Raw genomic sequence first — 26,769 nt, 5'->3', positions numbered from 1 at the left:
GACTAGATTTACCAGAAGGGCAGACAGGGGGAATGGATGAGGGTGCTGACAACACAGTGGACAGTGACAGGGATGGCAGAGTATGGAGGCTGTAGTGGGAGAGGAAGGCTGTCTATCTGACGAGTTTGTATCCATGCTCAGATGCCAAGGATCTCAGAAAGTAACCGACTGTGACTAGTAATAATCAGATATATAGAGATTAGAAACACATGTGCATCATAGTGTCAATTGTATTAAAAATGAATTTTTTGTATGAAACTGTGTATTTTAATATGAAATGGAGATCTTTTTCAAGTTTAAAAACTCATTTAATTTTATGTCTAATAGGGGTTATACGATGCCTATGTCACATCCTCTCCTCCCAAAGGCTCAGGGAGCATTGCAGAAGAGGGGGCAAAAAGACTGTAAAGACCAAGAATGGTAGAGGAATACAAGGGAGCTGTTGTGTGAACACACAGGGACGTTGCATATATGAGCCTACAGCACTTAGGACAGCATGCACAAGACTTGTGCAAACTCAAGCCAGACAAAAACCCAGCATGGATGGGGGAGGTAGGCAGGAAGCCCAGTCCTAGCTGAGGATCTACTGACAATTGATAGATTCTGGGAGAGGATGGGTCAGTTTTCCTTACTGGTATGATGCCTGGTAGATTGACCAGACCCCAAAGGGTAGACCCACACCCAAGAACATTTAGGAAACACAGATTAAACTCTATAGGCCTTTTAAAAAGATACAAATAATAACAGAGGACATTAAGTCAGAGAGAGTGGTAGTAAGGTGTGAGTAGAGGGAGAAGGGGACCTGAATATGATCAAAATACATTGTATGAAATTCTTGAATTAATAAAAGTATCTTTTAAGAGGATATATATATATGTCACCATGCCTGGGCCTCACTCTGGAAGCTTGGTAAGCAAGCCACTGCATGTGGAGACCTGGCATCTGCATCTTGTCAGACACCCCTGATAATTCTCCTGGTGTCCAAAGTTACAATCCAGGTCAGCTGGTACAGTGCTTGCCTAGGTGCAGGAGGCCCTGGGTTCTATACCCAACATCACCTAAAAGGGGGTGTGGTGGTACATGCCTAGAATTCCAGCACTCAGGAAAAGGTAGGAGGGTCAAGAGTTCAAGGTCATTCTGAGCTACATAGGGAATGGAGGCCAAGCTGAGCTACATGAAACCCTGCCTCAAAAAAGCAACAAAGCTTGAAATCCATATACCCAGAACAGTTTCCTCTTCCTCTTGAGACTGTCCACTAATCATCTGCAGAGAAAGTCTCTTTTTGGAGTCTTTTGCAGTAAGACTTTGGCCTCAAAGGGGAAGAGGGATGTACAGAATTTCAATTACAATGGCTCCTTCAAACCCATTCCTAGACAAAAGCAAGGGAGAAATCGGCTTTGGTGGGTGGCAACTAGGCTGAGTGTCAGAGACCCTATGAGGGTGGAGATACACACACACATAGATATATGTACATATATACACATGTATACATATATTCACAGATATACATGTGTATACATACATTCACATATATATATACATGCACACATACATGTATACATATATACCTCTGCCCATTCACATATATGTACATATACATGCACACATATGCATGCATATAGATATACATATGCACAAACACATGTGTGCATATACATATGCACATATATACAAATATATATACTCATGTGTACATATGTACACATATACATGTATGCATATACACATATGCATACATGCACACACACACACACACACATATATATATGCCCACACCTCACAGTGGACCGACACACACACACACACACACACACACACATATATATATGCCCACACCTCACAGTGGACCAAGTGAACCCTCCAGAGGGAGGTCCCAGCATCAGCACTTTTCTAGAGCAGCACAGGCAACTCCCTTCTGCCCAGCACTTCCTTTTAGTTCAGAAAACACTGATGGTAAATGACCCATCTTTAGATTCTCAGGCAAACATAATTATGAAAGTAAATAAAGCATGAACAACCAAAGAACACATACAATATTCATATTTCCCTCTCTTGCACGTTTAATTATCTGAGGCTTGTGTTTGTGGTGCTGAAAATAAGTCAATTGCAAAGGGCATGGATCCATTTCCACAAAATAACTCACTTGGGTGAAGTACTTTCAGCCTGAAAGGAGAACTTCTCATAAGATGATTTCATCTGCTCTTAATACCCACATTCACTTATTCACTCATCAACCACTTCCTGAAGATCTGCTGTGTGACGGGAACTCAGCTAGCAAGGACACAGTGGAAACCAAGGCAGACCTGAGCATGTCTTTACCTGGCCCACAGGCCACAGGTGAGCAGGTCCACAGAGGAAGACAGGGCAGGGATGAGACCCAAGTCAGGGGAGCCTTCTGGGGCCACATCCTGGAGACTAAGCAGAGGGGAGTGTAATAAACACCATGGAGACAGTGCACAGGCACAGGGGCAGTACACAGGACACGGGGGACAGGGGATTCAGGGGACAGCTGGTACAAAGGCCTGCAGAGAGGAAGGACACACAGTGTGGGGCTGTAGAGACTGGTGAGCAGGAGGGAGGATGGGGCGGGGGTGGGGGGGGCGCAAGGCTGTGAGGGGTGTCAGGGGCCAGGGCGGAGAGTGCTTGGTGAAGCTTGCTAAGGAAGGGGCCAGGAGTCCTTGAAGGAGTTTAAGGTAGACATATGATTGGACTCCTGAGCTGTGAAGGATGCTTTGGGCTGTGGGTGATAACCCAGCGCAGGAGATGCTGGTGTCCTGGATAGTGGAGGCAGAGACACAGAGAAAAATGATTACTGAGTGTGTTTATGACTGGCTTCTGCAAAGACCCAGAGAATAGAACACCTCAATCACAATTATGCTCGGCATTCTGCATCTGAGGGCTCTGTATCTGCAGTCAATCAACCACAGGTTAAAACTATTTGGGGTGGGGGGGGCTGGAGAGATGGCTCAGCAGCTAAAAGCACTGATTGCTCTTGCAGAGGACGCCAGTTCGATTCTCAGCACCCACATGGCACCTAACAACCATCCCTAACTCCAGTTTCAGCAGATCTGATGCCCTCTTCTGACCTCTGTGGGCACTGCATGACATGGGTGCACTTATCTATATGCAGACAATATACTCATACACATAAAATAATAATAATAAAGTAAAATAATACAGGAAGGTGTGTTGTATTGGGGGGGGATGCCTATAATCCCAAAACACTTGAGTCTGGGACAGGAAGATACACAGTTCCAGAGTTTGGGGTCAGCGGGGCTACAAAGTACAACCCTGGAAAGAAGAGGGGGTGGGACGGAAGGAAGGGGGGAGGGACAAGGGAGAGAGAAAGGAAAGGGAGGGGGAAGAGGGAAAGAATGGAGAAGGAAAGGACGGGAAGGGATGGAGGGGGAGGGAGGGGGGGAGAGAGCGAGAGAGAGAGAGAGAGAGAGAGAGAGAGAGAGAGAGAGAGAGAGAGAGGAGACCTGAGAGGAGGAGGGGGGGCAGGAGAGGACAAAACAGATATGGGAGGGAAAGAAAATTCCAGGACTTCCCAAAAAGAAAAACTTGAACCTGTAGCTCAGTAAACATTACATCAAATTCACACCAATGGGAGGAGATGGGCAGAGCCTGCTGGAGACTCCCCCCGACACACACACACACCACACTCATCCGAGACTCATCTGAGCACCGTTTGCCTCTCATCTTGTTCACTTGTGTGTCCATAACTGGGTATGTCCAGGTTTTTCTCGGTCATTCCCTACACAATACAGTAGAACCGCTGATAACATTTACATTGTAGTCAGTATCACTAGTGACCTGGACATGGTTTTAAATACATTGAAGGATTCCATAGCTTATGTGCAAACACCGTGTCATTTTATATTAGAAGAGACTTGCACATCTGTGTATTTGGGTATTGTAAGATGAGGAGGTTCCCAGAACGCACTCCCCAGGGACGCTGAATGAGTACACTCCACCCCAACCCACGAAGGCAGCTCTTGACATTAGGCAAATGAGGGGCTGTAGCTGATGTGGCCCTGGGCTGAAGTTCTCTGGTCCCCCTCATAGAGGGCATCCATAGGGCCTGGTGGGTGATGAGGCCTCATGGACGCCTCCCTCAGGGCAGCACGGAGCAGGTTCTGTCTCCACTGCTCCCCTAATCAGACCAGCCCAGAATTCGACCGAGGCCTTGACGCAAACCTCTCCAGCACTGCCCCTTGCCTTCCTCCGACATCATAAGCACACAAGTCACACGGGCCAGCCCTGGTGCCCTAACATCACATTTGCTTACTTCGTCTACACCAGCCTGCAACACACCCCTCACCCCTCACCCAGGGTTCGGCAGAGCCTGGTTCAGGCCACCTCATCCTCCCAGAGCCTCGGGCCCTGCAGAGGCAAAGCCTCAGTGTGTGCTCTCAAAAGCCCCTACGGCTCAAGATGAGATGGCCAGTCAACCTGGGCCTGGCCTGTCTGGAGAAACAATAGGCCCAGCCTTCAGTGTAGAGGGAAATTTCAGTCCTTTCTTCCTCTCCTAGCACAATTACCAAGCACATCTATTCCTTTACATGTCAGCTGTGTAAGTAGCTAACATTCTGAGACCCTTGGGGTGGGCAGATGAGCAGCCTTAGAACCCACATCACTTTACCAAGTCTCAAAGGCTTGGTGTTTGAGGCCATGGCTCTGCCCAGTCTTGGCTTCATATGGTCCTCTGGCTGTACACTTCTTTTGCCTCTGGTCTGGACACAAGCCCGCGGCCAGCCCAGGCCAATCTCCTGTCTCCTGCACTCCTTTTTCAAATCTCTGCTGTGGAGGGCTCTCACCCACAGTGTAGTAGCCTCTCCAGTTTCCATGCTGCCTTGAGTCCATGTTTCACATGCCTCCATCGCCTACGAGCCTCCTCACCTCGATCCATTGGCATCAACAGATACAACAACAGGCCTGGTGGACAGTCCAGTGCTTGCAGAAGCCACGCTTCCCAAATTATAATCGCATGCCCGTCAACCCTTCCATATAGCGAGTATTCATCCTGTTCTAGCATACTCAAAACCACTGAAGTTGAAGACTAGGAATCATGCTGCAGTTTTTCTTGTGTGTAGCTGTAGCCATTTGATCTCTTCCCTGCCTTCCCCTTCCCACAGTCTCTTCAGTGAGCTCTCCTCTTTTTTCTCAATGCCCCAAGTAGGTGGAAAATAGCTTAAGGTGGAACACGACACTCATCGCCCAGTTAGACCTTGGGTGTCTTCCCCTTCTGAACCACCCTGTATGCACTCTCAAGTTAACAGACAAAAACATCACCAGACCGTGTCACAACCTATGCAGAAACCCCACGTTCCCTCTGATCCCAAGCTCAAAGAACAGCACCTCTCAGTGGCAGGAGTACTATGTAGATTGGAGTGTTGTGATGATCACTGTGTTCTCACTCAGGTGTTCTCTCCCATAACTCATCCTTAGCAAAGTGCTGCACAGAATAGCACCTCTGCATCAGGAAGGAGGTTACAGAGAGAGAGAGAGAGAGAGAGAGAGAGAGAGAGAGAGAATGAAAGACGGTGTTTTCCCACCTCATACCACATGCACTAGTTACTGTCCAAGTTTAATTTCTGTTGTGATAAAACACTGACCAAATTCAACCTGGGGGAGCTTACATAACACAATGCGTCACTGGGGGAAGCCAGAGCAGGAGCTCAAGGCAGGAGCCTGTAACTGAAGCACAGACTGTGGAGGAACACTGCCTGCTGGCTTGCTTCTTCTGGCTTACTCAGCCCAGGCCCACCTGCCTAGGCCTGGGCCCGCCCACATCAATCAGAAATCAAGAAAATCGCCATAGACATGCCCACAGGTCAATGTGATGGAGGAAATTCCTCAACTGAGGTTCCCTCTTCAGTCCAGGACTCCATCCCATGAAATGGTGCCACCCAGTTAAGGTGGATCTTCCCACCTCAAATAACCCAATCTAGAAACTCCCTCACAGGCATGTCCAGAGATTTGTCCCCTAGGTGACTCTACGTTTGGCCAAGTATATCATCAGTATTTTTTTTTTTTTTTGGTCTTTTTGAGACAGGGTCTCCCTGTAGCCCCAGCTGTCCTGGAACTCGCTATGTAGACCAGGCTGGCCTCGAACTCACAGAGATCCGCCTGCCTCTGCCTCGCGAGTGCTGGGACTAAATGCATGCACCACCATGCCTGGCTGATCATCAGTATTAACCAACACCATGAGGGATACATAGCACACGAAGGGAAGAACCTATGAGAAGATTGAGCTCTGTCCTTGCTCCATTACCAAGACAGTTTTAGGCCCAGGGAAGCTTTTAGCTCCTCTAGGTCATGTTTCCATCCCCACTGTGAGTTGATAATGACTGTGCTACCCCTATGCTTTCTGGAAGGAAAATAAAACATCAGACACGACAAAATGTCCAGTTGTTAAAACTGATGTGAAATATCCATCAGACAATATTTCTTAGAACGAGGTCTGTGGATTTCCTACATCAGAATCTTCTGGGACACTTGATAAAAAAAAATGCAGACTTCTGGCTCCACTCCAGTTCCCTGAAGTGAGACTTTCAGGGTGAAAGGGCTTCTGAAGCCATGATTTTTAAAAGCACATCATTCTAAGACACACAAAAGCTTCAGAATACAAAAATCTCTCAAAGAGCACTTAATTGCATTGTTGTAAAGAAGTGATTTTCCAAATGTAAGCAGTCTCCTTGAAACTGAGAAGAGTCAAGGCAGCTGGGACAATACCTCAAAATCCTTGAACCAAAGCTAAATCTAGTGGCCTTCCCAAGAGTGTCAGCCTTTAGCTGATTTTGTGAATCACCCAGTGTCTCAGCCATCATCCAATTACTCTGATTCCTGCCATCCACGGCAACACTCCATTAAACATCAGGATCAAGAGGCTCCAACTCCCTACTCGAGTGCCTGCTAATTAAAGTCTTAGAAAGTGTGTGACTAGAATACAGCAAAGATGCTAGACGCAGACATCAATACTGGAAAAAGGGAAAAGAAAAGTAGGAAGTTTTGTTTAGAAACTTATGTAGCTTTTTCTTAAAGCTGACCTTGGGGCTGGGGAGATAATTCAGTCAGTAACATGTCTGCCGTGCAAACATGAGGACCTTGAGTTTGATTCCTAACACAAACTCACATATAAAAGTCAGGCATGGCCGCACATGCCTGTAATTCTAGCCTAGTGGAGGTCAAGGCAGGACGATCCCTGGGACTTGCTGGCCAGACAGTCGGGCCAAATCAGTGAACTCCAGGTTCAGTTGAGAGATCCTGTCTCAAAGGAACGAGGTGGAGAACAACAGAGGAATACATGCCAAGTCAACCTCTGGCCTCCACATGCATGTACATACATACATACATATGTACATATGCACACGCACTCCCTGCACCCCCACACACACTGACCTTACAAGTTCAACCACCTCCGTTTGAAAACAAACGGAGTCCGAGGGTGGAGAGAAAAGAAGGAAAACAACAGGACAGTGCAAATGAGGTCCATCCAGCTTTTCTGTTTCAGTCTCAGTGGAGAAATGAGTAAAATCACTGCAAAGGTGGTTCCAGGGATTAGTCAACAGGACGTGCGGGACTGTTAGCCCTGCAAAAGGGGAAACGTACAATTTTAAATTGTCCTTTAAAGGTAATTGACTGTTTAGAGCAAAATTAATGTGTTGGATAGTTTATGAAACAAGAAGAAATAAAATGTTTCCAAAATAAAGTAACGAACACAAGAGGGGAAAACGGAAGCCCGTGGCTAGAAGGCGCTAAGACGACATCGGAAATGGCACAATGGTAACTCAAGGCCAGCTGTGGTAATCTAGAATACAGTAATCGCTACGACAGTCATAAAAAACACAACACAGGAGATATATATTTGTGTGCATGTATGTGCGTGTGGTACATGTATGTGCGTGTGGTCCCACGCATGTGCGCAGAGGCTGGAGGAAGACGTTGGGTGTCCTGCTCTATCACTTTCAGCCCTTACTCCCTTGAGATAAGCCACAAGCCCCAGACATCCTCCTGTCTCCATCCCCCCACAGTCCCAGGGTTACAGGTGTATATGTGTGGCCATGGTCAGCTTTCCAGATGCTGGTGCCTGCACAGCAAGTGGTCTTACCCACTGAGCCATCTCCCAAACCCCAAGGGATATATTTTTAAATCCAGCAGAGAAAATGCAATGGGTACTACACGCTTTCCCCAACATGCTAGGAAAGGCATCTGGAAGAGCAGCGGCAGCAGCAAAAACCCAAATGGGGCAAACAGTAAGATGACAGGCATAAGTTCAGTCATATCAGTCACTGCACAAAATACAAACTAACTAAACATTCTCATTAAGAGCCAGAGAGCTGACTAGATAAAAAGGCAAAACCAGCCTGGCGTGGTGGCGCACGCCTTTGATCCCAGCACTCAGGAGGCAGAGGTAGGCGATCTCTGAGTTCAAGGCCAGCCTGGTCTACATAGTGAGTTCAGGACAGCTGGCCCTGTCTCAAAAAGGCAAAACCCAGGGCTGGAAGATGACTCGGTAAAGTGCTGCTCATACAAGCACGAGGGCATGAGCTAGAGCCCCAGCAACCATGCAAAAGGCCGGGCACAGCAGGGCATGCCTGTAACCAGAGCACTGAGGCGGCAGAGACAGGAGGCTCCCTGGGGCTCGGTGGCCAGTCCATAAAGCCAACTGATGAGCTCCAGGTTCAATGAGAGACCATGTCTCAAAAAGTAAGGTAAGAAGCTGAGTGTGGTAGCACAAGCCTTTAATCCCGGCACCTGGGAGGCAGAGGCAGGCAGATCTCTGTAAAATCAAGGCCAGCCTAGTCTACATAAGGAGTTCCAGGCCATCTGGGGCTACATAGTGAGACCCTGTCAATAAATAATAAATAAATAAATAAATAAATAAATAAATAAATAAATAAATAAGGTGGAGAGCAATAAAGAAAAGTGCCTGACATCAAAACTCTGTCCTTCACATACAGACACATACATGCATGGACACCTGTATGCACACATCACATAGCCAGGTACATACACCATGCACATATGCACACACATGCATGCACAGGTATTCTTGTGCACACATCCACACAAACACATACATACCATACATCACGCACACACAGTCACACTGAGTTTCTGGAGTAATAAGTGTGAGAATATATATACAATTCCAATTCTGTTGTTTATTAACTGTAAAGACACGAAGAGGTTAAAAGGGTCAGATGGCAAAAGACAGGCCATGTAAACACTAACAAAAGGAAACTAGACCAGGTGTTACTAACATAACAAAGGCACCTCAGGACAAAGAAGATCATCAACTTAATTTCTCGAGAACAAACGGGAAGGCTCTGGGTCTCATGCTGTCTAGAGAGCTGTCCACTCTGAGTTCTGCTTGGGAACTTCAGAGGGCGCTTTTATGCCCTGAAAACGGAAGAATTCCTCAAGTCCTTTACAGAGAGTGCGACAAACCATCACACTGCTGGGTGGGACCGTCATGTTCCCACCCAGCAAAAAAAAACTTGTGGATGGAACTCTGGCAGTGTCCAATGTCACCAGGGGTCTCTGGAGGCAATTAGGCTAGATGAAGTCATGTGTGTGGTGCCCTTATGACAGGATTGGTGTACTAATGAGAAAAGCCCCCGGGGAGCTCACCCTGCCGCTGGCTGCCTCTCCCCACATGCAGACACAATGGGAAGGCCACCATGGGCAAGCCGGGAAGACAGCCCTCACCTGTAATCAATCCCCAGCACCATGGTACTGGGTATCATTTAAGCTCCCTGACTGCTATCTTGCTATGCATCACAAGTGAAAGGGCAACAGGGACACACATAGGTGGCATCTGCCTTGGCCCCAGCCCCATCATGTTGCTAAAGGGAGAGACGTGAACTGAGCAGAGAGCCTGTCTGCCCCAGCTCACGGCCCTGTTCTGCTCTACTCTGCTGTGGTGACAGGGAGAGCCCCGACGGTCTCCTGGAGCGCTGGCCAGCATGCTGTTCCCAATCTGCCTCAGTCCCTGCAGCCCAAAGCATCTGCTGCACCTATCCTGTGTCCACACTGGCCAAGTCCAGGCTGCTTCTTGGGACTTCCGGGTCCCAGGGCAGAACTCAAGCTTCAACCAGAGGTTGCTGCTGTCAGCCTGTCCCGAGTCAGTCCTCTACGTCATGTGGACATTGCCATCCTGAGCCCATGGGTCTGAGAGGATGGGCACCAGCCTGAAAAGATGTGTGTGCACACTCACGTTCATGTGTGCACATGTGAAAAGGTTTGCACATATGTGTGCATGTGCACTGTGAACTGTACATATGTAAGGATAAACATATCTATGTGTGCATACCTACATGAATGTGTGCTATTTTCCATGACCATTCTTGGGAACATATGCCTTATCTGTTGATTTAAAAATCTTGTGGCTTGGGGCTGGAGAGATGACTCAGCAGTTAAGGGCACTTGCTGTTCTCCCAGAGGATCCGGGTTTGGTTCCCAGCATCCACCTGGTGGCTGACACCTGTCCTTAGTTCCAGTTTCAGGGGATCCAACTCCCTCTTCTGCCCTCCACAGGCACTGCACACACACGGTGCACTCACACACATGCAGGCAGAGCACTCCAACATATAAAAGTAAATTTTTTTAATCTTTTTTAAAAAAATCTTGTGGCCAAGGAATCTGGGGTCAATATATTACTGTCTCAGCCCCCCAAACCTACTTTGCTACCGCCCAAATTTACAGACTTCTCTGAGGGCAGAACAGTGAGCCCTGTGCCTCTAGCAATGACAGGGAGCTCAGCCTGCTAAGTGATGACTAGCCAGCAACACCCATTACACAAGAGGCTGATGAAGCCAGAGGATCACAGAAGAGATGACCATCTTTCAAAAGGCTCATAATCAGAATAGACTCAAGGTGAGCAAAAATAAGTCTCTGTTACAGCCAAGATACAATAATTCTTTGAACAGTGTTGGAGATCAAACCCAAGGCCCTGTGCACACTAAGCAAGGACTCCACCACTAAGCTACATCCATAGCCCTAACATACAGTAAATAGAAAGCAAGTCACCCCAGCTACCACAATGAACAGGTGCATTGGCTCAGGAATCTAAGGCATGTCCCACCGTGACAGATCTGCAGCCCTAAGGGAGGCTCATCAGAGCCTGCAGGTTTATGTTCAGAGAAAACTAGAACCCTCTCCACCTGTGCCAGCCTGGAGAGTCCTCTGCTTCTGCTCTGCTACTGGCACAGGTTTGAACATACACAAGGGCCTTTCCCTGCTTTCAGAGTGAGCAGTAAGTCCAGCTTCTTGGTTGAAGCTGGCTTGGGTGAGGGGATGCAGTGAGCACTGTCCCACTAGAGAGAGAGAAAGTGTGTGTGAAGACAGCTATAAGCAAAGAAGGACGCTGCTGCAGAGACGGAGTGGCTGCCAGAGATCAGCCCGACTCCACCCCAGGCCCCTCCCTCACTGCACAAGGAAAGCGTTGTGTGCTTAACAAGAAAGACAAACAGATACACACGCTCAGCCTCCAGTTCTTCAACAGGAAGGAATGAGAATCCACTGGCCTGTAGGCCTGTTGCCAACTGCTGCAGTCCTGTTTAATGATTTTATGGCTTGCATATTAAATTCCACTGAGCAAAGTGCGGCTCCAGATACTTCTATCTTAGGCATCCCCAAGGCTCCATGTGGAAGAGAACAATCTTTTACTCGTTCTGGTGGCCTTACTTGGACCCCCCTTCTTCTCACAAATTAGACACACAGTATCTCTAGCCCCAAACGTCAATGTCCATTTCCTCACGGACTCTAAAGCTTTTTCTCCCCAGTTCCCCTAGGACTTTGACTCCCTGGCCTAATCGGTCTGGGAGTTGATAGGGCAACATGGCTTAACTGGGAAAGTTCTGCCGAGGGCCCGAGACCTGGCTAGGAAAAGAGCTATAGGCTACAGGCCAGCCAGACCCTGCCCCAGCTCCCATGAGAAGAAAGTATCCCACCAGCTTAGGTAAACCTTCGGTGCCTTCACCTTCCCCACCTCCCCACAGTCATCTTACAAACCCTATTGTCTGCCAGTCCTTTACAATTCCATGGTGGTACCTGAGTATTTTTCAGAAACATGACTCCTGACTCAACACGGCAAGAAAGGATAGGTATCTAGTCATGACTTTATGGCCTAGTGTATGAAAAGATGGAGGATGCTTATAAGTTCTGGAAGGTTCCAAGCATCCTTGTTCATATTTAGGAATCCCTGACATTCTATGATGTCAAGAACCACTCAGTTGCCTGAAGAGTCTCCCTCAGCAAGACAGCCTGTGCTGAAATAGAAGTGTGTGTGTGTGTGTGTGTGTGTGTGTGTGTATTTGTGTGTGTGTGTGTGTGTGTGTGTGTGTGTGTGTGTGTGTGTATGTTCAACCAGTCCCACTTTGGGTCCTCCAGGAACAAACAACATTGTCAGGTGCATCTTTGAACCTCTGTCAAAAGCTGGAGAGCAGGCTGTCTCGATCATTCTGGTCCTCTGCCTGCAGAGCTACAGACTGCCTTCCTGCCACCTCACTATAGAAACAGCTAATGCACAGGCACACAAATACACCAAGCAGCCTACACCTCCTGACCAAGAAAACAGAACACATGAAGAAAGAATTCATGGCGGGCGTTCCCACCACCTACAAAAGCACTCACGCATGTCCACAGGACGGTTAAGCTGCTGAGGATTTTGTTTGCTTGTCGTTGTTGTTTTGTGGCACTTAGCAGTGAACCAGGGTCTCATGCCTTCTAGACAAGGGCTCCACCAATGGGGGACATCTCCAGCCTAAGGCACTGTTTCCTCTAAGAGTCAGAGTACGCTACATCAGGAAGTTGCCCCAATCCCCTTTGCATGCCAACAGGCTCCCATCTACACCTGACTACACTCCTAGAGCCAAGGGTGGTTGTGGATGGCTTCAAGAGCAAGAGAAACTGCCTCTACCAGAGCCCTGCCATGTACACGGTGCCCAGGAGGGCAGGTATGCCAGCACCCTCCACGCTGCTCCCTGTGAAGAGCCTGTGGCTCCGTGGTACCAAGGGTCCCTGGTGCAGCAAAGCAACCTAACTACTTCAGGAGACTCAGAACTCTGCTCAGTGACGCTGTGAACAGGAAACCTTTCTGGATGCCTACCTGCCAGGACCTCCACTGCCTCACTCTTGCAGGCTCTCCACCCAGAAACAGTGTTGATCACAGCCAGAGATTCCTCAGCACACCATGTCCCTCAGGCATAGCCATGCAGCCCACCAGCAAGTGCTGGGGAAGTGCTGCCCATAGTGGGCTGTGGTGGAGAATGCACTGTGCCTGCCCTGTGGCCTCTGACAACATCCACAGGATGAGCTTCCTCTACCCCAGTCATCTTTCTAGCTTAACCCTCTATAAAACTGCAAAGTGACTGGGGAGATGCTTGGTCACTAAAGTGCTGCTCTGCTCAGACTCCTAGAACTGACCAGATTAGATGAACCAGGGAGCCCCAGGTCCCAGTTAGAGAGCTTGTCTCCAAAAAAAAAAACAAGATAGGAGACTGGAGAGACGGCTCAGCAGTTAACAGCACTCTTGCAGTTCCCAGCAACCACATGGTGGCTAACAACCACTTGTAACTCCAGTTCCAGGGATCCAACGCCCTCTTCTGGCCTCCGCAGGCACTGCATGCATGGATGTACTTGCATGCATGCAGGTAAAACACTCATACACATAAAATAAAAAATAGTTTTTTAAGGAGACCCTGCTGTCTCAAAAAGACCAAAATTAAAAAATTAAAAAAAAAGAGCTGGGCGTGGTGGTGCTCGCCTTTAATCCCAGCACTCAGGAGGCAGAGGCAGGCGGATCTCTGCGAGCTCAAGGCCAGCCTGGTCTACATAGTGAGTTCCAGGACAGCTGGGGCTACAGGGAGACCCTGTCTCAAACAGACCAGAAAAAAGAAGGTACACGTCTTTAACCCCAGCACCCAGGGGCAGAGGCAGGCGGATCTCAGTGAGATGGAGGCCAAACCCAAACAAAACGATGGGGCATGTGACTCTGGCCTCCGCATGGATACAAACCACAAATCTAATTACCTGGTTAAATGAATAAAGAGAAAGTGCCAAGGCGCTGTCGGAACTGAATCATACTCCTCCAGATTTGTATGTTGAAACCATAACCCCAACACCTTACGATGTGACTATATGTGGAAATGGGAGCTTTAAAAAGGGTGGCTGAGTTAAAGTGGTGCCACTAGAGGGGCCTTGGACCAATGGGACTGGTATCCTTCTACGAGGAAATAATGGGCACCTAGAAACATCAGGGTTACCTACACACAGGAAGACCGTGTGGGGACCTAGAGGGAAGGAGGCTATCTGCCAGTCACAGACAGAGACCTCAGCACTAACCGGCCTTGCTGACACTGGGTATTTGGAAGTGCAGCCTCCAAGGAAGGAAAACAGTAAGTATCTTTGTTCTAATCACCCATCTATGTCAACCTGAAAAAATGTGATACATATGCTCAGACGGTCAATCAAGGGGTCTGGCTGTAAAACCCCAACCTTTCCATCCCCACACACCAGACTCTTCTGGAGAGACAACTACGTCCCCTGCAGGAAGGATGCCTGCTGTAGAGCATCCATCCAGCACAGTCAAATGTCAGCGACAGAGCAGCCCAAGGTGTACCTCGAGCATGCAGCGCAGCAGAACTGCCTCTCTCAAACCTCAACAGGAGGGAAGAAGGAGCAAGACGCTAAGTCTGGTGCAGAGGACTGTTCTCCCTTCCACTGCTGTTCCGGAGCTCATCTAACAACAAGGCTCACCCAGCCTTATCCCACAGACTCATGGGTCGCCCAGTACAGCTCTCTTTTCTCTCTCATTCTTTAGTGAAATAGAATCAAGAATGTTAACTATGAGGAAAATCTATAAAGGAGAGAAATATATGCAAACACCCCCTTGGTGGACAAAAGCTGCCTCTTGCAGCATCTGTCATGTCAGACACTGATCATATGTGGTTCCTGGAAGCATCTCCAGCCCGCCAAATCACCAGCACAAACCAGGCGCCTATGAAAAAGGGTGCACGTTACCGCTTCAGTCGGGTTCTTACTAAAGCCACTTTGCTAGTCAGTGAGACCTGACAGACACTGAACATGACTGGGGACTCAGATAAACTAAAGAGGGAGCTAACCTCTCCTGCCCTCCCCCAGCCTGCCCAGGAAGTATTACAGGCCAAGTTGTCTCACACAGGAGAGCACCCCAGACAGCCATAGGCCCCCACTACCTCTCCTTCCCCTTCCAGCCTCTTATGCAGCCTCCCTAAGATAGATGCCAAGACGGGAGAACAGGCAGCACCAACACAGACGTGTTACCGTTTGTTTTTTTCAGAAAATGCAAAACAAACTTCTATTCTTAGACATACACATGTAGACATGCGAAAGCATGGAGCAAACTGACGGGGAGACCGCAGAGCGGAGGGCACAAGGATGATGGGAGTTACACCACCGGCATTTCCTTTCACCCCATCAAATTCAAAGTGGCGCCCACGGAACAGAAAGGAGCCCTGGGATTCTCCACCCCATGTGAGCAGCAGCCAGAGCTTTCCAGCTTCCTCCTCCTCCAGCACCTGGGGCTACCAGCTTCGATGAGCTGAGGTTAAGACTGGATGAACTGGAAGCTAAAGAGATCTCAAGCCGAACCCCTCCCCAGAAACTTTCCACATCGTCAAAAGCAGCTAGCTCAAAGAATCCAGGGGCAGCAAACGTGCCAAAAACAATGTGCCCCCCCTCCCCTCGGAGTGGTCCCTGTGGGTTCTCAATCCTTGCTGGATAGCCTCAGGGATGCCTCATCAAACTCCATCAATTCACACTCCACACAGTACCTGGGAAGAGCCAAGCTACCACCCTTTTCAGGTCTGGGAAGCAAATCAACAGTGAAACCTTCAGCCAGCCTCTGTGTGAAGGTTGGTAAGCTGCTCTGGGCACCACTCAGCCCACATTTGTATTCAGCGGCTGCAACAATTAGAAACAAAGCTTGTCTATGAGACGTCCCCCTTCTCACATTAACAGCGACAATTAATTTCTTCTCAAATGTCCCAGAACAGATGTTTACTGATGCTTCTGCCAGCTAGTGAAGTCTGCGCAATAATGGTAATGACGCCTCTTCCTCAGCCCTCTCCCTTCCCCACCCGCAACATTCTGCCTCTACTCCGCTGTCCAGGCTCACCCCGTCAGTGCCTCTGTATTCAAAGCACATATTAGAACAAACATGAACCAAAGGTTAATAAAAGAAAAAAAAAGTATGCTGCACAATACATATTGGTCAATGACTATTTACACTGCCCAGAGAAAGCCCCTCTGTTCAGACAGCTGGTCAAACACATCTGACACCAAGCCTCATGCCTCTGTCATTCCCATCCCTACCCAGGTCCCAGTCAGAAGGGCCTATCATGACTGGGAAAGGCTGACTTAGGAGCCTGGGTGGTCCCCAGTGAGCAGGCAGAATGAGACCCAAATGCAGGTTATAGGGAGCCATGGAGCAGAGCCACACACATCCTCCATTTAGGAGTCTAGGTCACTGGTGTCATGATCCTCCTGCTAGTTCAAGTAGGAAATCCTCCGACAGAGCATTCACACACAGCTAGGTGAGTCAGGAGCAGAATACATAGCCTGCTCCCTGTGACCACCTTTGGAAGCCACCAGAGAAGCTACATCTCACAGCAAGGAAAGCAAATGACTGGGGACAGAAACACACTGCCACTCGGGCTTTCAGTGGAAAGAAAACAGATGACAGATGGCATTTCCTTAGGATACAATCACAGCCGTCCATCCAACCACCATATCCAACTGTCAGGTCCAGGATACGTGCATCTGCCCTGCAAGCGATAAGCCTTACATCAGCCCCACAGCCCCGGAGTCAAGTGCCTGGGAGACCCTCTTTCTCTTCCTTTGGTTGGGAATTTAAGACAAGAAAGGAGGCAGGGGTCCAGCACAAGTCTGAAATTCCAGCATTCAGGAGTGGGAGGCAGGAGGATCATGAGTTCAAGACCAACCTGTGTAACATAGAGAGACCATAACTCAACAAGAGAAAAGGAGATGCTGGTGAGATGGCTCAGTGGTTAAGAGCACCTACTGCTCTTCCAGAGCCCCTAAGTTCATTTCCCAGCACCCACAAAGCAGCTAACAGCCGTCCTTAACTCCAGTTCCAGGAATCCAACACCCTCTTCTGGCCTGTGCAGGCATCAGGCACTCAAGTGGTACATTTATATACATGCAGGCAAAACACCCATACATGTAAAATATAATAAATAAAATATTTAAAAGTATTTTTTAAAGCTGGGCGTGGTGGCCCACGACTTTAATCCCAGCACTTGGGAGGCAGAGGCAGGCGGATCTCTGTGAGTTCAAGGCTGGCCAGGTCTACATAGTGAGTTCCCGGACAGCTGGGGCTACAGGGAGAACCTGTCTCAAAAAGACCAAAATATATATATATATTTTTTTTTTTAAAAAAAGAGGAAAGGAGAAGGGAAGAGAGGAGAGATAAAAGCCAGGAGGATGCTTCACCCTGGAGCACACATCTCATGGCTCCTAACACTCCACGATCCAACAGAAGAAACAGTCCTCAACCATGTTCTCGTCCCATGTGTCTCCCCTTTTTGGTGGGCAGGGAATCCAGGCACCAACTTAGGGGTACTTCTGCCCCCCCTCTAGGATTTCCTGGGGTATAGCGTGTGGTAAAAGGACATAACCTGCCCTATCCTGTTAGTGCCATCAACCCCTGTCCCCTGCCAACAGCATTCACTGTGTTAGTCAATGGCCTGTGGCTGCCATCACATGACCTGGCCTTGGCCCTCTGCTTGGCCATCACATCCTTCAGGCTGCTGTTCACAACAGGCTTCTCTCAGAACAAGTGGTGCTCATCCCAAGACCAAACCAGCAGTCTGACTGCCACACAAAAACCTACAATTGGTAGTTCCCTCCATCCTACTTTGCTTCTCTGTTGCTGTGATAAAACACTGACCAAAAGTATCTTCGGAGGAAAGGGTTTATTTCCACTTACAAGATACAGTTCATAGTTAAGAGAAGCCAGGGCAGGAACTCAAGAGAAGAACCTGGAGGCAGACCTGAAGCACAGACTATGGAGGAATTCTGCTTACTGGCTTGCTCCTCTGGCCCTACTCAGCCTGCTTTCTAATACAACTCAGGACCACCTGCCCTGGGGTGACATCACCCACAGCGGGCTGGGCCCTCCCCGCAGCCCTGCCACATCACTCAACAATCAAGAAAATGCCTCCCAGACATGCCCACAGGTCAGTCCTATAGAGGAAATTCCCCAGGTGAGGTTCCCTCCTCCCAGGTGTGTCAAGTTGACAACTGAAGCCATCCAGTACTACCCACAACATTGATGCATTTTTTAATTTTCAAAAACATTTTTAATTTTGTTTCTTTATTTATCATATATTATAGTCCTCAGATGGGAAGGAGGAAACAGAGCTGAGACACAGCTGACTAAGCAAAAGGCAGAGGCAAGTTCCAACCTCTCAGTACCCTGCCCTCACCTCCTGTTGGTCAGTATGGATGTGTACTAATAAAACGGCTTCTGTATTGTCGGCTTCTGTATTGTCATCTCCCTGATGTGATCAGCTCACCGAGGGTCAGGATCACAACGGTAGCCATTCCCTTCCCCCAGGCTGTGTGGGGACCTAAAGGCCCCACCTTGCATAGGTTCCAAAGGAAGTTACTGGGGGGCGGCCTGGCTTGCTTTGAAAGTCTGAAGAATACTTCTGCACTGCTGAGGAGTGTGTGATCAGCACATGACCATCCTTAAGATACACCCTCAGGGGGGGAGGGGGGATTTCCAGGTGCCTTTATAAGCTTTGTAAGACCTGCAATAAATGAGTCCCTGCTTGACTAGACTCCCCATTGTGCGTCTGAGTGTCCCCGGGTATCGGGGGCCGCGTGGGCTGGTGAACAGCGTGCTTACTCATCCCCAATCATCACTGCCCAGGGGTTGCTGGTTCAAATCCCCAGCAAGGCTGCTTATATAGGTTCAGACAGTGGCACACAGCACATCAGCCACAACTTATATATTTAATGAAATCTGACATTCGAATCTGAACTAATCACCTGGGGTAATGGTCATATTACCAAATGAGTGTTTTCTCTGTGGAAGGTGGGGTCACTCACTTCTTCCAGTGCCTCATCTGTTTAGACTCCACCACTGAACAGGAAAGAATCTACTGCCCAGAGCTGGATGCTCCTGGCCCAGCACCCCAGAGACACTGAGTACTCACCAGGTGAGGCATCAGGAGGTCAGCCACGTACACAAAAGCTGCTCCAAGAGTGAAGCCCACAGCCACTGGGAGGAAGGCCAAGGCACCGAAGCCCCCTGAGGACGTGGCCATCTCAACCGCGGGTGCCAGCAGAGACCAGTAGGAAGCAGCTAACATGACCTGTAAACCACAGAGAGCATGCACCATTAAACCAACATGCCAAGGCCGGGGTGGGGGGGGTACTCTCTATGGCCTAAAAGAAGCCCTCCAACTTCCCAGGCCTTTAATCCTAGGTGGTAGTACTATCCCAACCAAAAGACCACCCCCAGAACAAAGGTTCCTCCCAGGATTCCCATTTCGAGAACTCAATTTGGCAAAGGTATAGCCCCTGGGAGGTTGTCCACCACGCTCCTTTCAGCAACCCTAATGAAACCGGCTGAGTCGACAGCAACAACAAAGACATGAAAAGGGGCCGGAAAGACGGCTCGGTGGTAAGAGCAGAGGGTCTGAGTTTGGTCCCAGCCCTCACATGGGGCACATTGCAACCACCAATAACCCCAGTTCCGAGGAATCTGCTGGCCTCCACAGGCACACGTGGTACATATACAAATGGGCACATACTCATGAAAAAACTAGAATTCTCAGGAAATGAAAGGACAAAGGGACTAGTCAGGAAGAGGAAGGGGTTCAAGGGAATGAGAAGGGCACAGAGAGGCAACGGGTGACAATAATCAAAATGCATTATATGCATGCACAAAGTATCATGATGAAACCCACTATTGTGTATAATATATGCTAATAAAATCATAGAAATAAATATCAACAGACCTCATTTGGGGCAGGACAGAGCTGACCTGTGAGAACGGAGTCTGGTTTGCTGTCATCTGGCCTCTGACTCTGGAGTGCTCATCCAGGGGTGATTTTGCCCTCCATGGGACAATGTCAAGAGACACTTTCAGTTGTCACTGGGTGGGGGTGGGGGAGGAGGTTGCTAGAGGCATCTAGTGATAAAACATCCTACAATGCACAGCATAGTCCAACAACAACAACAACAAAAATCACCCAGCCCCAGATGTTAGTAATAACGCTACTGCGAGCTCTTGTTCTAATCAAACACTTCCGGGACAAATTGCTCATTACCTCATGAGGTCCACTGCATTAGAACACAGCTCTGATTGTTACTGAGTTCTTCCTGAGGTTGAACTGAAATCTGTCTCCCTTCCATGTTCACCTATCAGCTCTCGCTCCCCCCCCAACACACACAAGAACCGTCCCGTGTATGCTGTGTGACAACCTTCAAAATGTTTGAAGATGTCAGTATGTTAACATCAGATTAGCTTCTTCAATTTCCTCTAAAAATGAAGAGAGGAGCTAATGTTTATTGATCACCAGCCATTTCCAGGGACCAAAGTTTGTATTTGATATCTTGTTTTATCCCAGGAGGCAGATGTTGGTTTCTGCTGCCATTTGTAGGGAAAGAAACAGAATCTCAAGGTGGGGACATGGCTCAGTTGGTGAAGTGCTTGCCAGGCAAGCATGAAGACCTGAGTTCAGTCCCCTGGAATCCAAAGCTGAGGATGGCAGTACACACTTGCATCCCTGGCAGTCGAGGCAGTAGAGAGATATGGGTTGCTGGCCAGGTAGCCTAGCCAAACTGGCCAGCTCCAAATTCAGTGAGAGACCCCATCTCAAGAAACAAGGTGGGTGGCAACTGAGGAATGACACCAGAGGTGACCTCTGGCCTCTACATGTGCGTGTACATGCATGCATGTGAATATCCACACACACAAACACACACATACACATCAAAAAGAAAAGAAAAGAATCTCAAATATAAAGGTAACATGTTTCTGGGATAGTCTGAATGAGAAATGTCCCCCACAGGCTCAAGTATTTATTTGAATAGCTCCAGGAAACAGATCAAGCAAGGGTACAGTAAATGACGAGAAGAGGAAAACGAGGCTGGCCTCAGATGTCAGCCAGGTCGCTTTGACAAACTGTTCTCCACTGTTAACTGAATTAACCAATCACCCTCATACATGCCATGACATCTTTGTGGCTAGAGGCCACCCACCACTCATCGTTAACAGTCATTGCCGACGTATAAAATGTTGAATGGATTTCTAAAATTTACTTAATTATGCCTTGCCTTAAAAAAACACCTGCATCACCCATTTCCAAAATAACATTCGGAGTGACAGAACCAGGCATCACGACAGCAGCAATAAAGAACAAATCTATGCACGGATCCGTGAGCTCCCTCCCGCCAGCCGTCATGCACACAGAACCACTTGCTCTGGACCAGGTTTCTCTCAGCAAAAGTCTTAGTGCCAACCATGGACATCTGCACCTGCCTCTGAAACACACAAAAGAAGGAACATGTGTCCTCTCAACCAGATGGATGCAGAGGCTGACCAGTTCAACACCATGAGCCAGGCAGTCAGGAAGACCACAAAAGGGCCCAAGGGCTCCCCATCTCTATCCATCCCTGTTCTAAAACTCACCTCGCAAGCTTTAGCATCCAACAGCCCTTGAGAGCTCACCTCTAAGAGGGCCTGCACAGCGACACACCTTGAGAGCTCACCTCTAAGAGGGCCTGCACAGCGACACAGAGCAAAGGGCTGTCCTCTCTGTAAACCTGACCCAACCAGTAACCTGTCTCCTTGTCTGTTTCAGATCCTTCCACACAGTCTCACATCCGACAATTCCGAAGCCATAAGAGCCAGGAGAGCCACTCGTCTGACCCTCAGAACCCTGTCTGAGTGCTCCCTTGGGGTGAGGAGATGCAGCAACTTTGTCAGCATTACTTTAACTACTTCCTCAGTCACAGCACGCCTCTCGTTTTCAACAGATGCTAACATGTGCCACAACTCCCCTCCATCCCTCTGCATCTCAGTCCCAATGGCATAAAAGCAATCTGTACATGGCACTGGGTTTCTGAATGGAGGTGGGGCCCTCAAAAAAGTTATTTCGAGACTATGTGTAGTAAACAACATGACCATGTGCTAAAGGTCAAAATTTGTGACTGCTCCATGGGTCTTCGGTGGTAAAAGAACTCCTGCAGGTGTGACTGAATTAAGGACACTGAAGGGGTAGTGGATCTTGAACACGGGAGGGACAAGCATCATGCCAAGGATCCTTGTGAGGGAGTGAGCAGACAGTTAAAGGGGAGAGATGACGCCCAATTAGAGACTTGACTTCATATTTATGAAATACCGAGAATACAGAAATCCATAGACAGAACAGAGTGGTGGCTGCCGGGGGATGGTGAACATGGGGAGAGAGAAGCACTGCATAAGGTAAACAGCATCTCCCTTGGGTATGGTGGGAATATTTGGGAGTGGAAGATAGGGTCCTTCCACACTGATAATGTTCTGAATACCAGTGAGTGGCCAACTTCATGTTATGCAAATATCACCATAACTTTAGAAAAGAAAAAAAGTTAGAGTTGGCCTGATCAGCTCTGAGGAACCTACCTTGTACCATCATCTCCCTCCCCCTTGAGGGGACTCTATGACTGTCTGTGGCAATGCCATGACCCACCTCAGGGCCCCTTTCTCCCAGACATCTTCCTCCTTTGGCTAGAGTCCATGTTTATGATAGAAAAATGCAGAACTGGGAACCAGATCTGAGTCTGGACCTTGGCTCTTCCCCTCACTGGTCCAGTGGCCCCACAAACATGAGTTCTCTGTTGCTCGGTTTGGCGAACTGGCAATGGTGCCACCGAACCAGGCAAGAGTCACAGGGGACAACAGAGCCACCACGCCAACCCAGGAGCTAGCAAGCAGGTGTTATTTTGGATTCTCCTGCTTCCCAAAGCTGTTCTCACTAAACATGCACCTCCGTCTCTCAAGCCCGCACAGCTCCCTCTGGGTGGGCCCTTATCCAGCTCATTGGATTTGTTCTGTGCCCCAGATCCCAGGATCTGGCCTGTGCTTTGAGCATCTCTGTTTGCTGGCACCACCCAGCAGAACAGTCTTGGACAGAGACATGTTTAGTATTTGTTGCCTGAACAAGTTCTCTGTCATCCTTGAGGAAGCGGGGAGCGGGGGTGGAAAAGTCAGAACACAGGAGCAGGAAGTGATTCAGCGCTCACTTTTGCATCTATTCCTACATTTCAAAGTGATTTTTTTTTAACCTTCCAAATTAAGTATTGCACAGGCTCACACTCGTGTGCCCTTGCTCTTCTGACAAATGCTGGCTGAGTAATTGTTTAAAATCAGGAAGTTTCTCATAGGTGTGAAGACAATGTGGACTTTGCAAAGCATTGTGGATAATCCACTGATTGGTTCACTGATACAATCTCAGATTTGGGTAGTGTGGAAAGCAACTTTAGGGAGACAGCTTCGTTCAAATACTTCACTTGACAGATTGGATAAGTGAGACCCCCCCCAAGAGACAAAGTGGCTCTCCGAGACCCCAGAGCAAAGTGACGTCATGCAGGGCGGACAGCCCCAATCCCTGAGTAAGTCAATGCCATCCTTAACCGTGCCTGGACCCAGAGTCTTTTATGAAATTCTGAAAACTACGGAGTAAAGCCCAGGTTTAAGTTACTACCTCCTCTCACCAGGCAAAGGACCCTGGAATAAGTTTGGGTTGAAATTAGCATAGCTGGCAGCAAAACTAAAAGACACCAGGGGTTGGTAAGGGCACAGCAAAAAAAAAAAAAGACAGCTCACACACTGCTGGTGTGCTGGTATAGAAAACCAGCAGTAGAGTTACTGGAGTTACTCAGAAAGCTAAAAAAAAATAATAATAATAATAATTTGCACAGGATGCAGCTGGATAGATTAGATACCTGAAGGAAATAAAATCAGTATGTCAAGGAGCTAGCCATACTTCTGCTTATTACAGAATTATTCACAGTAACCAAGACATGGCATCAACCTAAGAGTCTACCATGGATGAATGGATAAAAAACGCATAGTAGACACACACGATGGACGACTACACAGCCTTACAGGGAATGAATGGAATCTTATCACTTGCAACAACAACAATGGAACTGGAGGACATTATGTTAACATTATGTTAAGCCAGACAGGGAGCCAATAAGACAAGTTCTCAGACATGTATGAAACCCACAGAAGCTGTTCTCCTACAGGTGGAAAACAGAGCTGTGGTTACCAGAGACTGGAGAGAGACGGGAGAAGAGGGCCATGAGGAGGATCAGTCAGTGGATACAGAGCTACAATTAGGGCAAAGAAGCTCTGATGTTCCGTCATACACTCAGCTGTGTCTGATGAACATGGCTGACAAGAATGTAACACATATATCACCAGAGATGGGCTGGGGAAGTAGTGCAGTAAAAGTGCTTGCTGTGCAAGCATGAGGGCCCAAGTTCAAATCCCCAGCACCCGCACAAAATGCTGGGAGTGGCTATGTGCCTGCGTGGAATGCAGTGCTGGGGGGGCGGGGGGCAGAAAGGAGGATGCCTGCCTGGGCTTTGCTGCCGGCCAGCCTAACACTGACTCTGTCTGAAGGGAGTATGGCAGAGTGACAGAGCAGGACACTTGATATCCTCTAGCCTCCATGGACACCTGCACTTGCATGTACAGATACACACACACACAAGCATGCACTCACATATGCACGCATGCAAATGCATATGTATGCACACACATACACACATGTACACAGATGCACACACGCACATACACACATGCACACACACACACAGCACCAAAAATAAGAAAATAAATTTTTTAAATGTTATATACATTCCAAAACGGCTACAAAAAAAAAGGGATTTTGAATGGTCTCAGAACAAAGACTGAATGTTTACGGTGACGTACATGAAAATTACCCAGATTTGATCATCGCCTGCTGTATACATCTGTGGAAGTACTACGCTGTACCCCATAAACATATATAATGCTTATGTGTCCATTTTAAAAATTAAAAAATAAAGTCTAGGATGAACTGATTTCAAGAGTAATTAAACATAACCGACCCTATGGTGTTCCCTAATGTTAGTTACTTCAAAAGCCCAGAACTTAGAAAAAACTCGGCAAGTAATAAACAGTGGAAATGAGCCCGTTAAAACCCTGCTCTGGAAGATGAATCGAACCGCACACATTTAAATCCGTTAAAGCACCTGAGTGCCTTAGAAGTAGGTAGGTAAACAAGCAATTAAGAAACTCACAGTGTCATTCCTCCCAGGAGCACAGTTAGAGCTTGGAACCTCAAAACTAAGCATGCACACACCAGACTTCTGGCCATGTCTCTAGATGGAGGACATGCCTTCCTCCACAGTGAAGAATCTCCATGCAATGCACACCCTGATCCCAGAGCACAAGAGGGACGTGAATGACAGGAGCAGGTGACAGCCAAAGTCTGGAGCTTCTGTGGCTGTCAAGTTCCAATGTGCTGTGATTTGAATGAAAAACGTGCCCCATAGGTTCATGCATCTGAACACTTGGTCCCAGTCAGTGGTGCCATGTGGGGAGGTCATGGGACCTTTAGGATGTGGAGCCTTGTTGAAGGAAATACATCACTGGGGGTGGGCTGTGAGGTTTTATAATCTGCCCTCACTTCCGGCCCTCTTTCTGCTTGTGGGTGAAATGCAATCACTCTGCTTCCCACCAGCCGGCCTCCAGCTCCTGCCACCACACCTTCCCCACCATGATGGACTGTGTCCCACTCTGGAATTGTGAGCTAAAATGGACCCTTTTCTCCTCTAAGTGGCTTTTGGTCAGAGTATTTCAGCACAGCAGCAGCAAAGTAACTCAGTGTTAATATGATTGCATGAGGAATTAGAACAAACAAAAAACACACAGAAACTGTGTTTTTTTTTAAATTTCCTGAAAAATCTAAAATGTCTCCAAAATAAATAGCTTACTAGAAACTATTACTAGAAACTAGTTTACCAAGGTGGAGGGAAGGTTGAGAAAGGTCATTCCAGTAATGTGGATGACCCAGCAAAGACTGGAGGCCAAGTGCACCCTCTTGTACTCTGTGGGGTCAGGAATGCCATAGGTCTGGGACTTCAGTGTGTGACAGTCACACGGACAACAGGCTTCACCATCTTGAATCCCACAGCCTCCTGTGTAGAGGTCAAAGTGATCCAGGAACTCACCAAGGACACTCAGCTGGAAATGACCAAGTTGGAATGTGAAAGGCAGGCCTGCCCTCCAGACTCACAGTCTTCACCCAGAAAGCTGTGGACCCTCCCTTGGGTGTTTGGTATTCCTTTGGTTTTTGGTGTTGTTTTTGCTGGTTTTAGCAAGTAAACTGATTTTATTAATAATGATTGTGACATTTCAAAGTTAGGGAAAGGGATTATTCATGAAGCAGCTGCAGTCATTAGAGCAAAAATCAAATCTAGACCTTCACTAACTCATCTCACTTAAGCAAATGAAACAAACGTTTTTAAATATTTTATTTGTTGTTTTTATTTTATGTGTATGAATAGTATGTAAATGCACCCATGCTGTGTAATGCCCATGGAGGTCAGAAGGTGGCACTGAATTCCCTGGAATGGAGTTACGGATGGTTGTTAGCTGCCATGTGGGTGCTGAGAATTGAACCCAGGTCCTCTGCAAGAGCACTCAGTGCT

The 26,769-nt window shown here is 48.0% G+C and overlaps 1 protein-coding gene across 6 annotated transcripts in view; it reads right to left on the bottom strand.

Annotated features, from left to right (window-relative positions):
* Slc39a11 (solute carrier family 39 member 11) overlaps nucleotides 1-26,769 on the bottom strand; it is a 605,978-nt gene that overhangs the window by 421,291 nt on the left and 157,918 nt on the right. For all 6 annotated transcript variants that reach the window (XM_029562731.1, XM_029562732.1, XM_017797732.2 and 3 more), the window contains exon 4: nucleotides 19,233-19,391. In XM_029562731.1, coding sequence (XP_029418591.1) covers nucleotides 19,233-19,391 — 159 coding nt within the window. The remainder of the gene's footprint in view (nucleotides 1-19,232; nucleotides 19,392-26,769) is intronic.

The sequence above is a fragment of the Nannospalax galili genome, unplaced genomic scaffold, assembly GCF_000622305.1.
Source record: "Nannospalax galili isolate Female #2095 unplaced genomic scaffold, S.galili_v1.0 scaffold634, whole genome shotgun sequence".
NCBI lineage: Eukaryota > Metazoa > Chordata > Mammalia > Rodentia > Spalacidae > Nannospalax > Nannospalax galili.
This window is presented reverse-complemented; position numbering and strand designations above follow the sequence as displayed.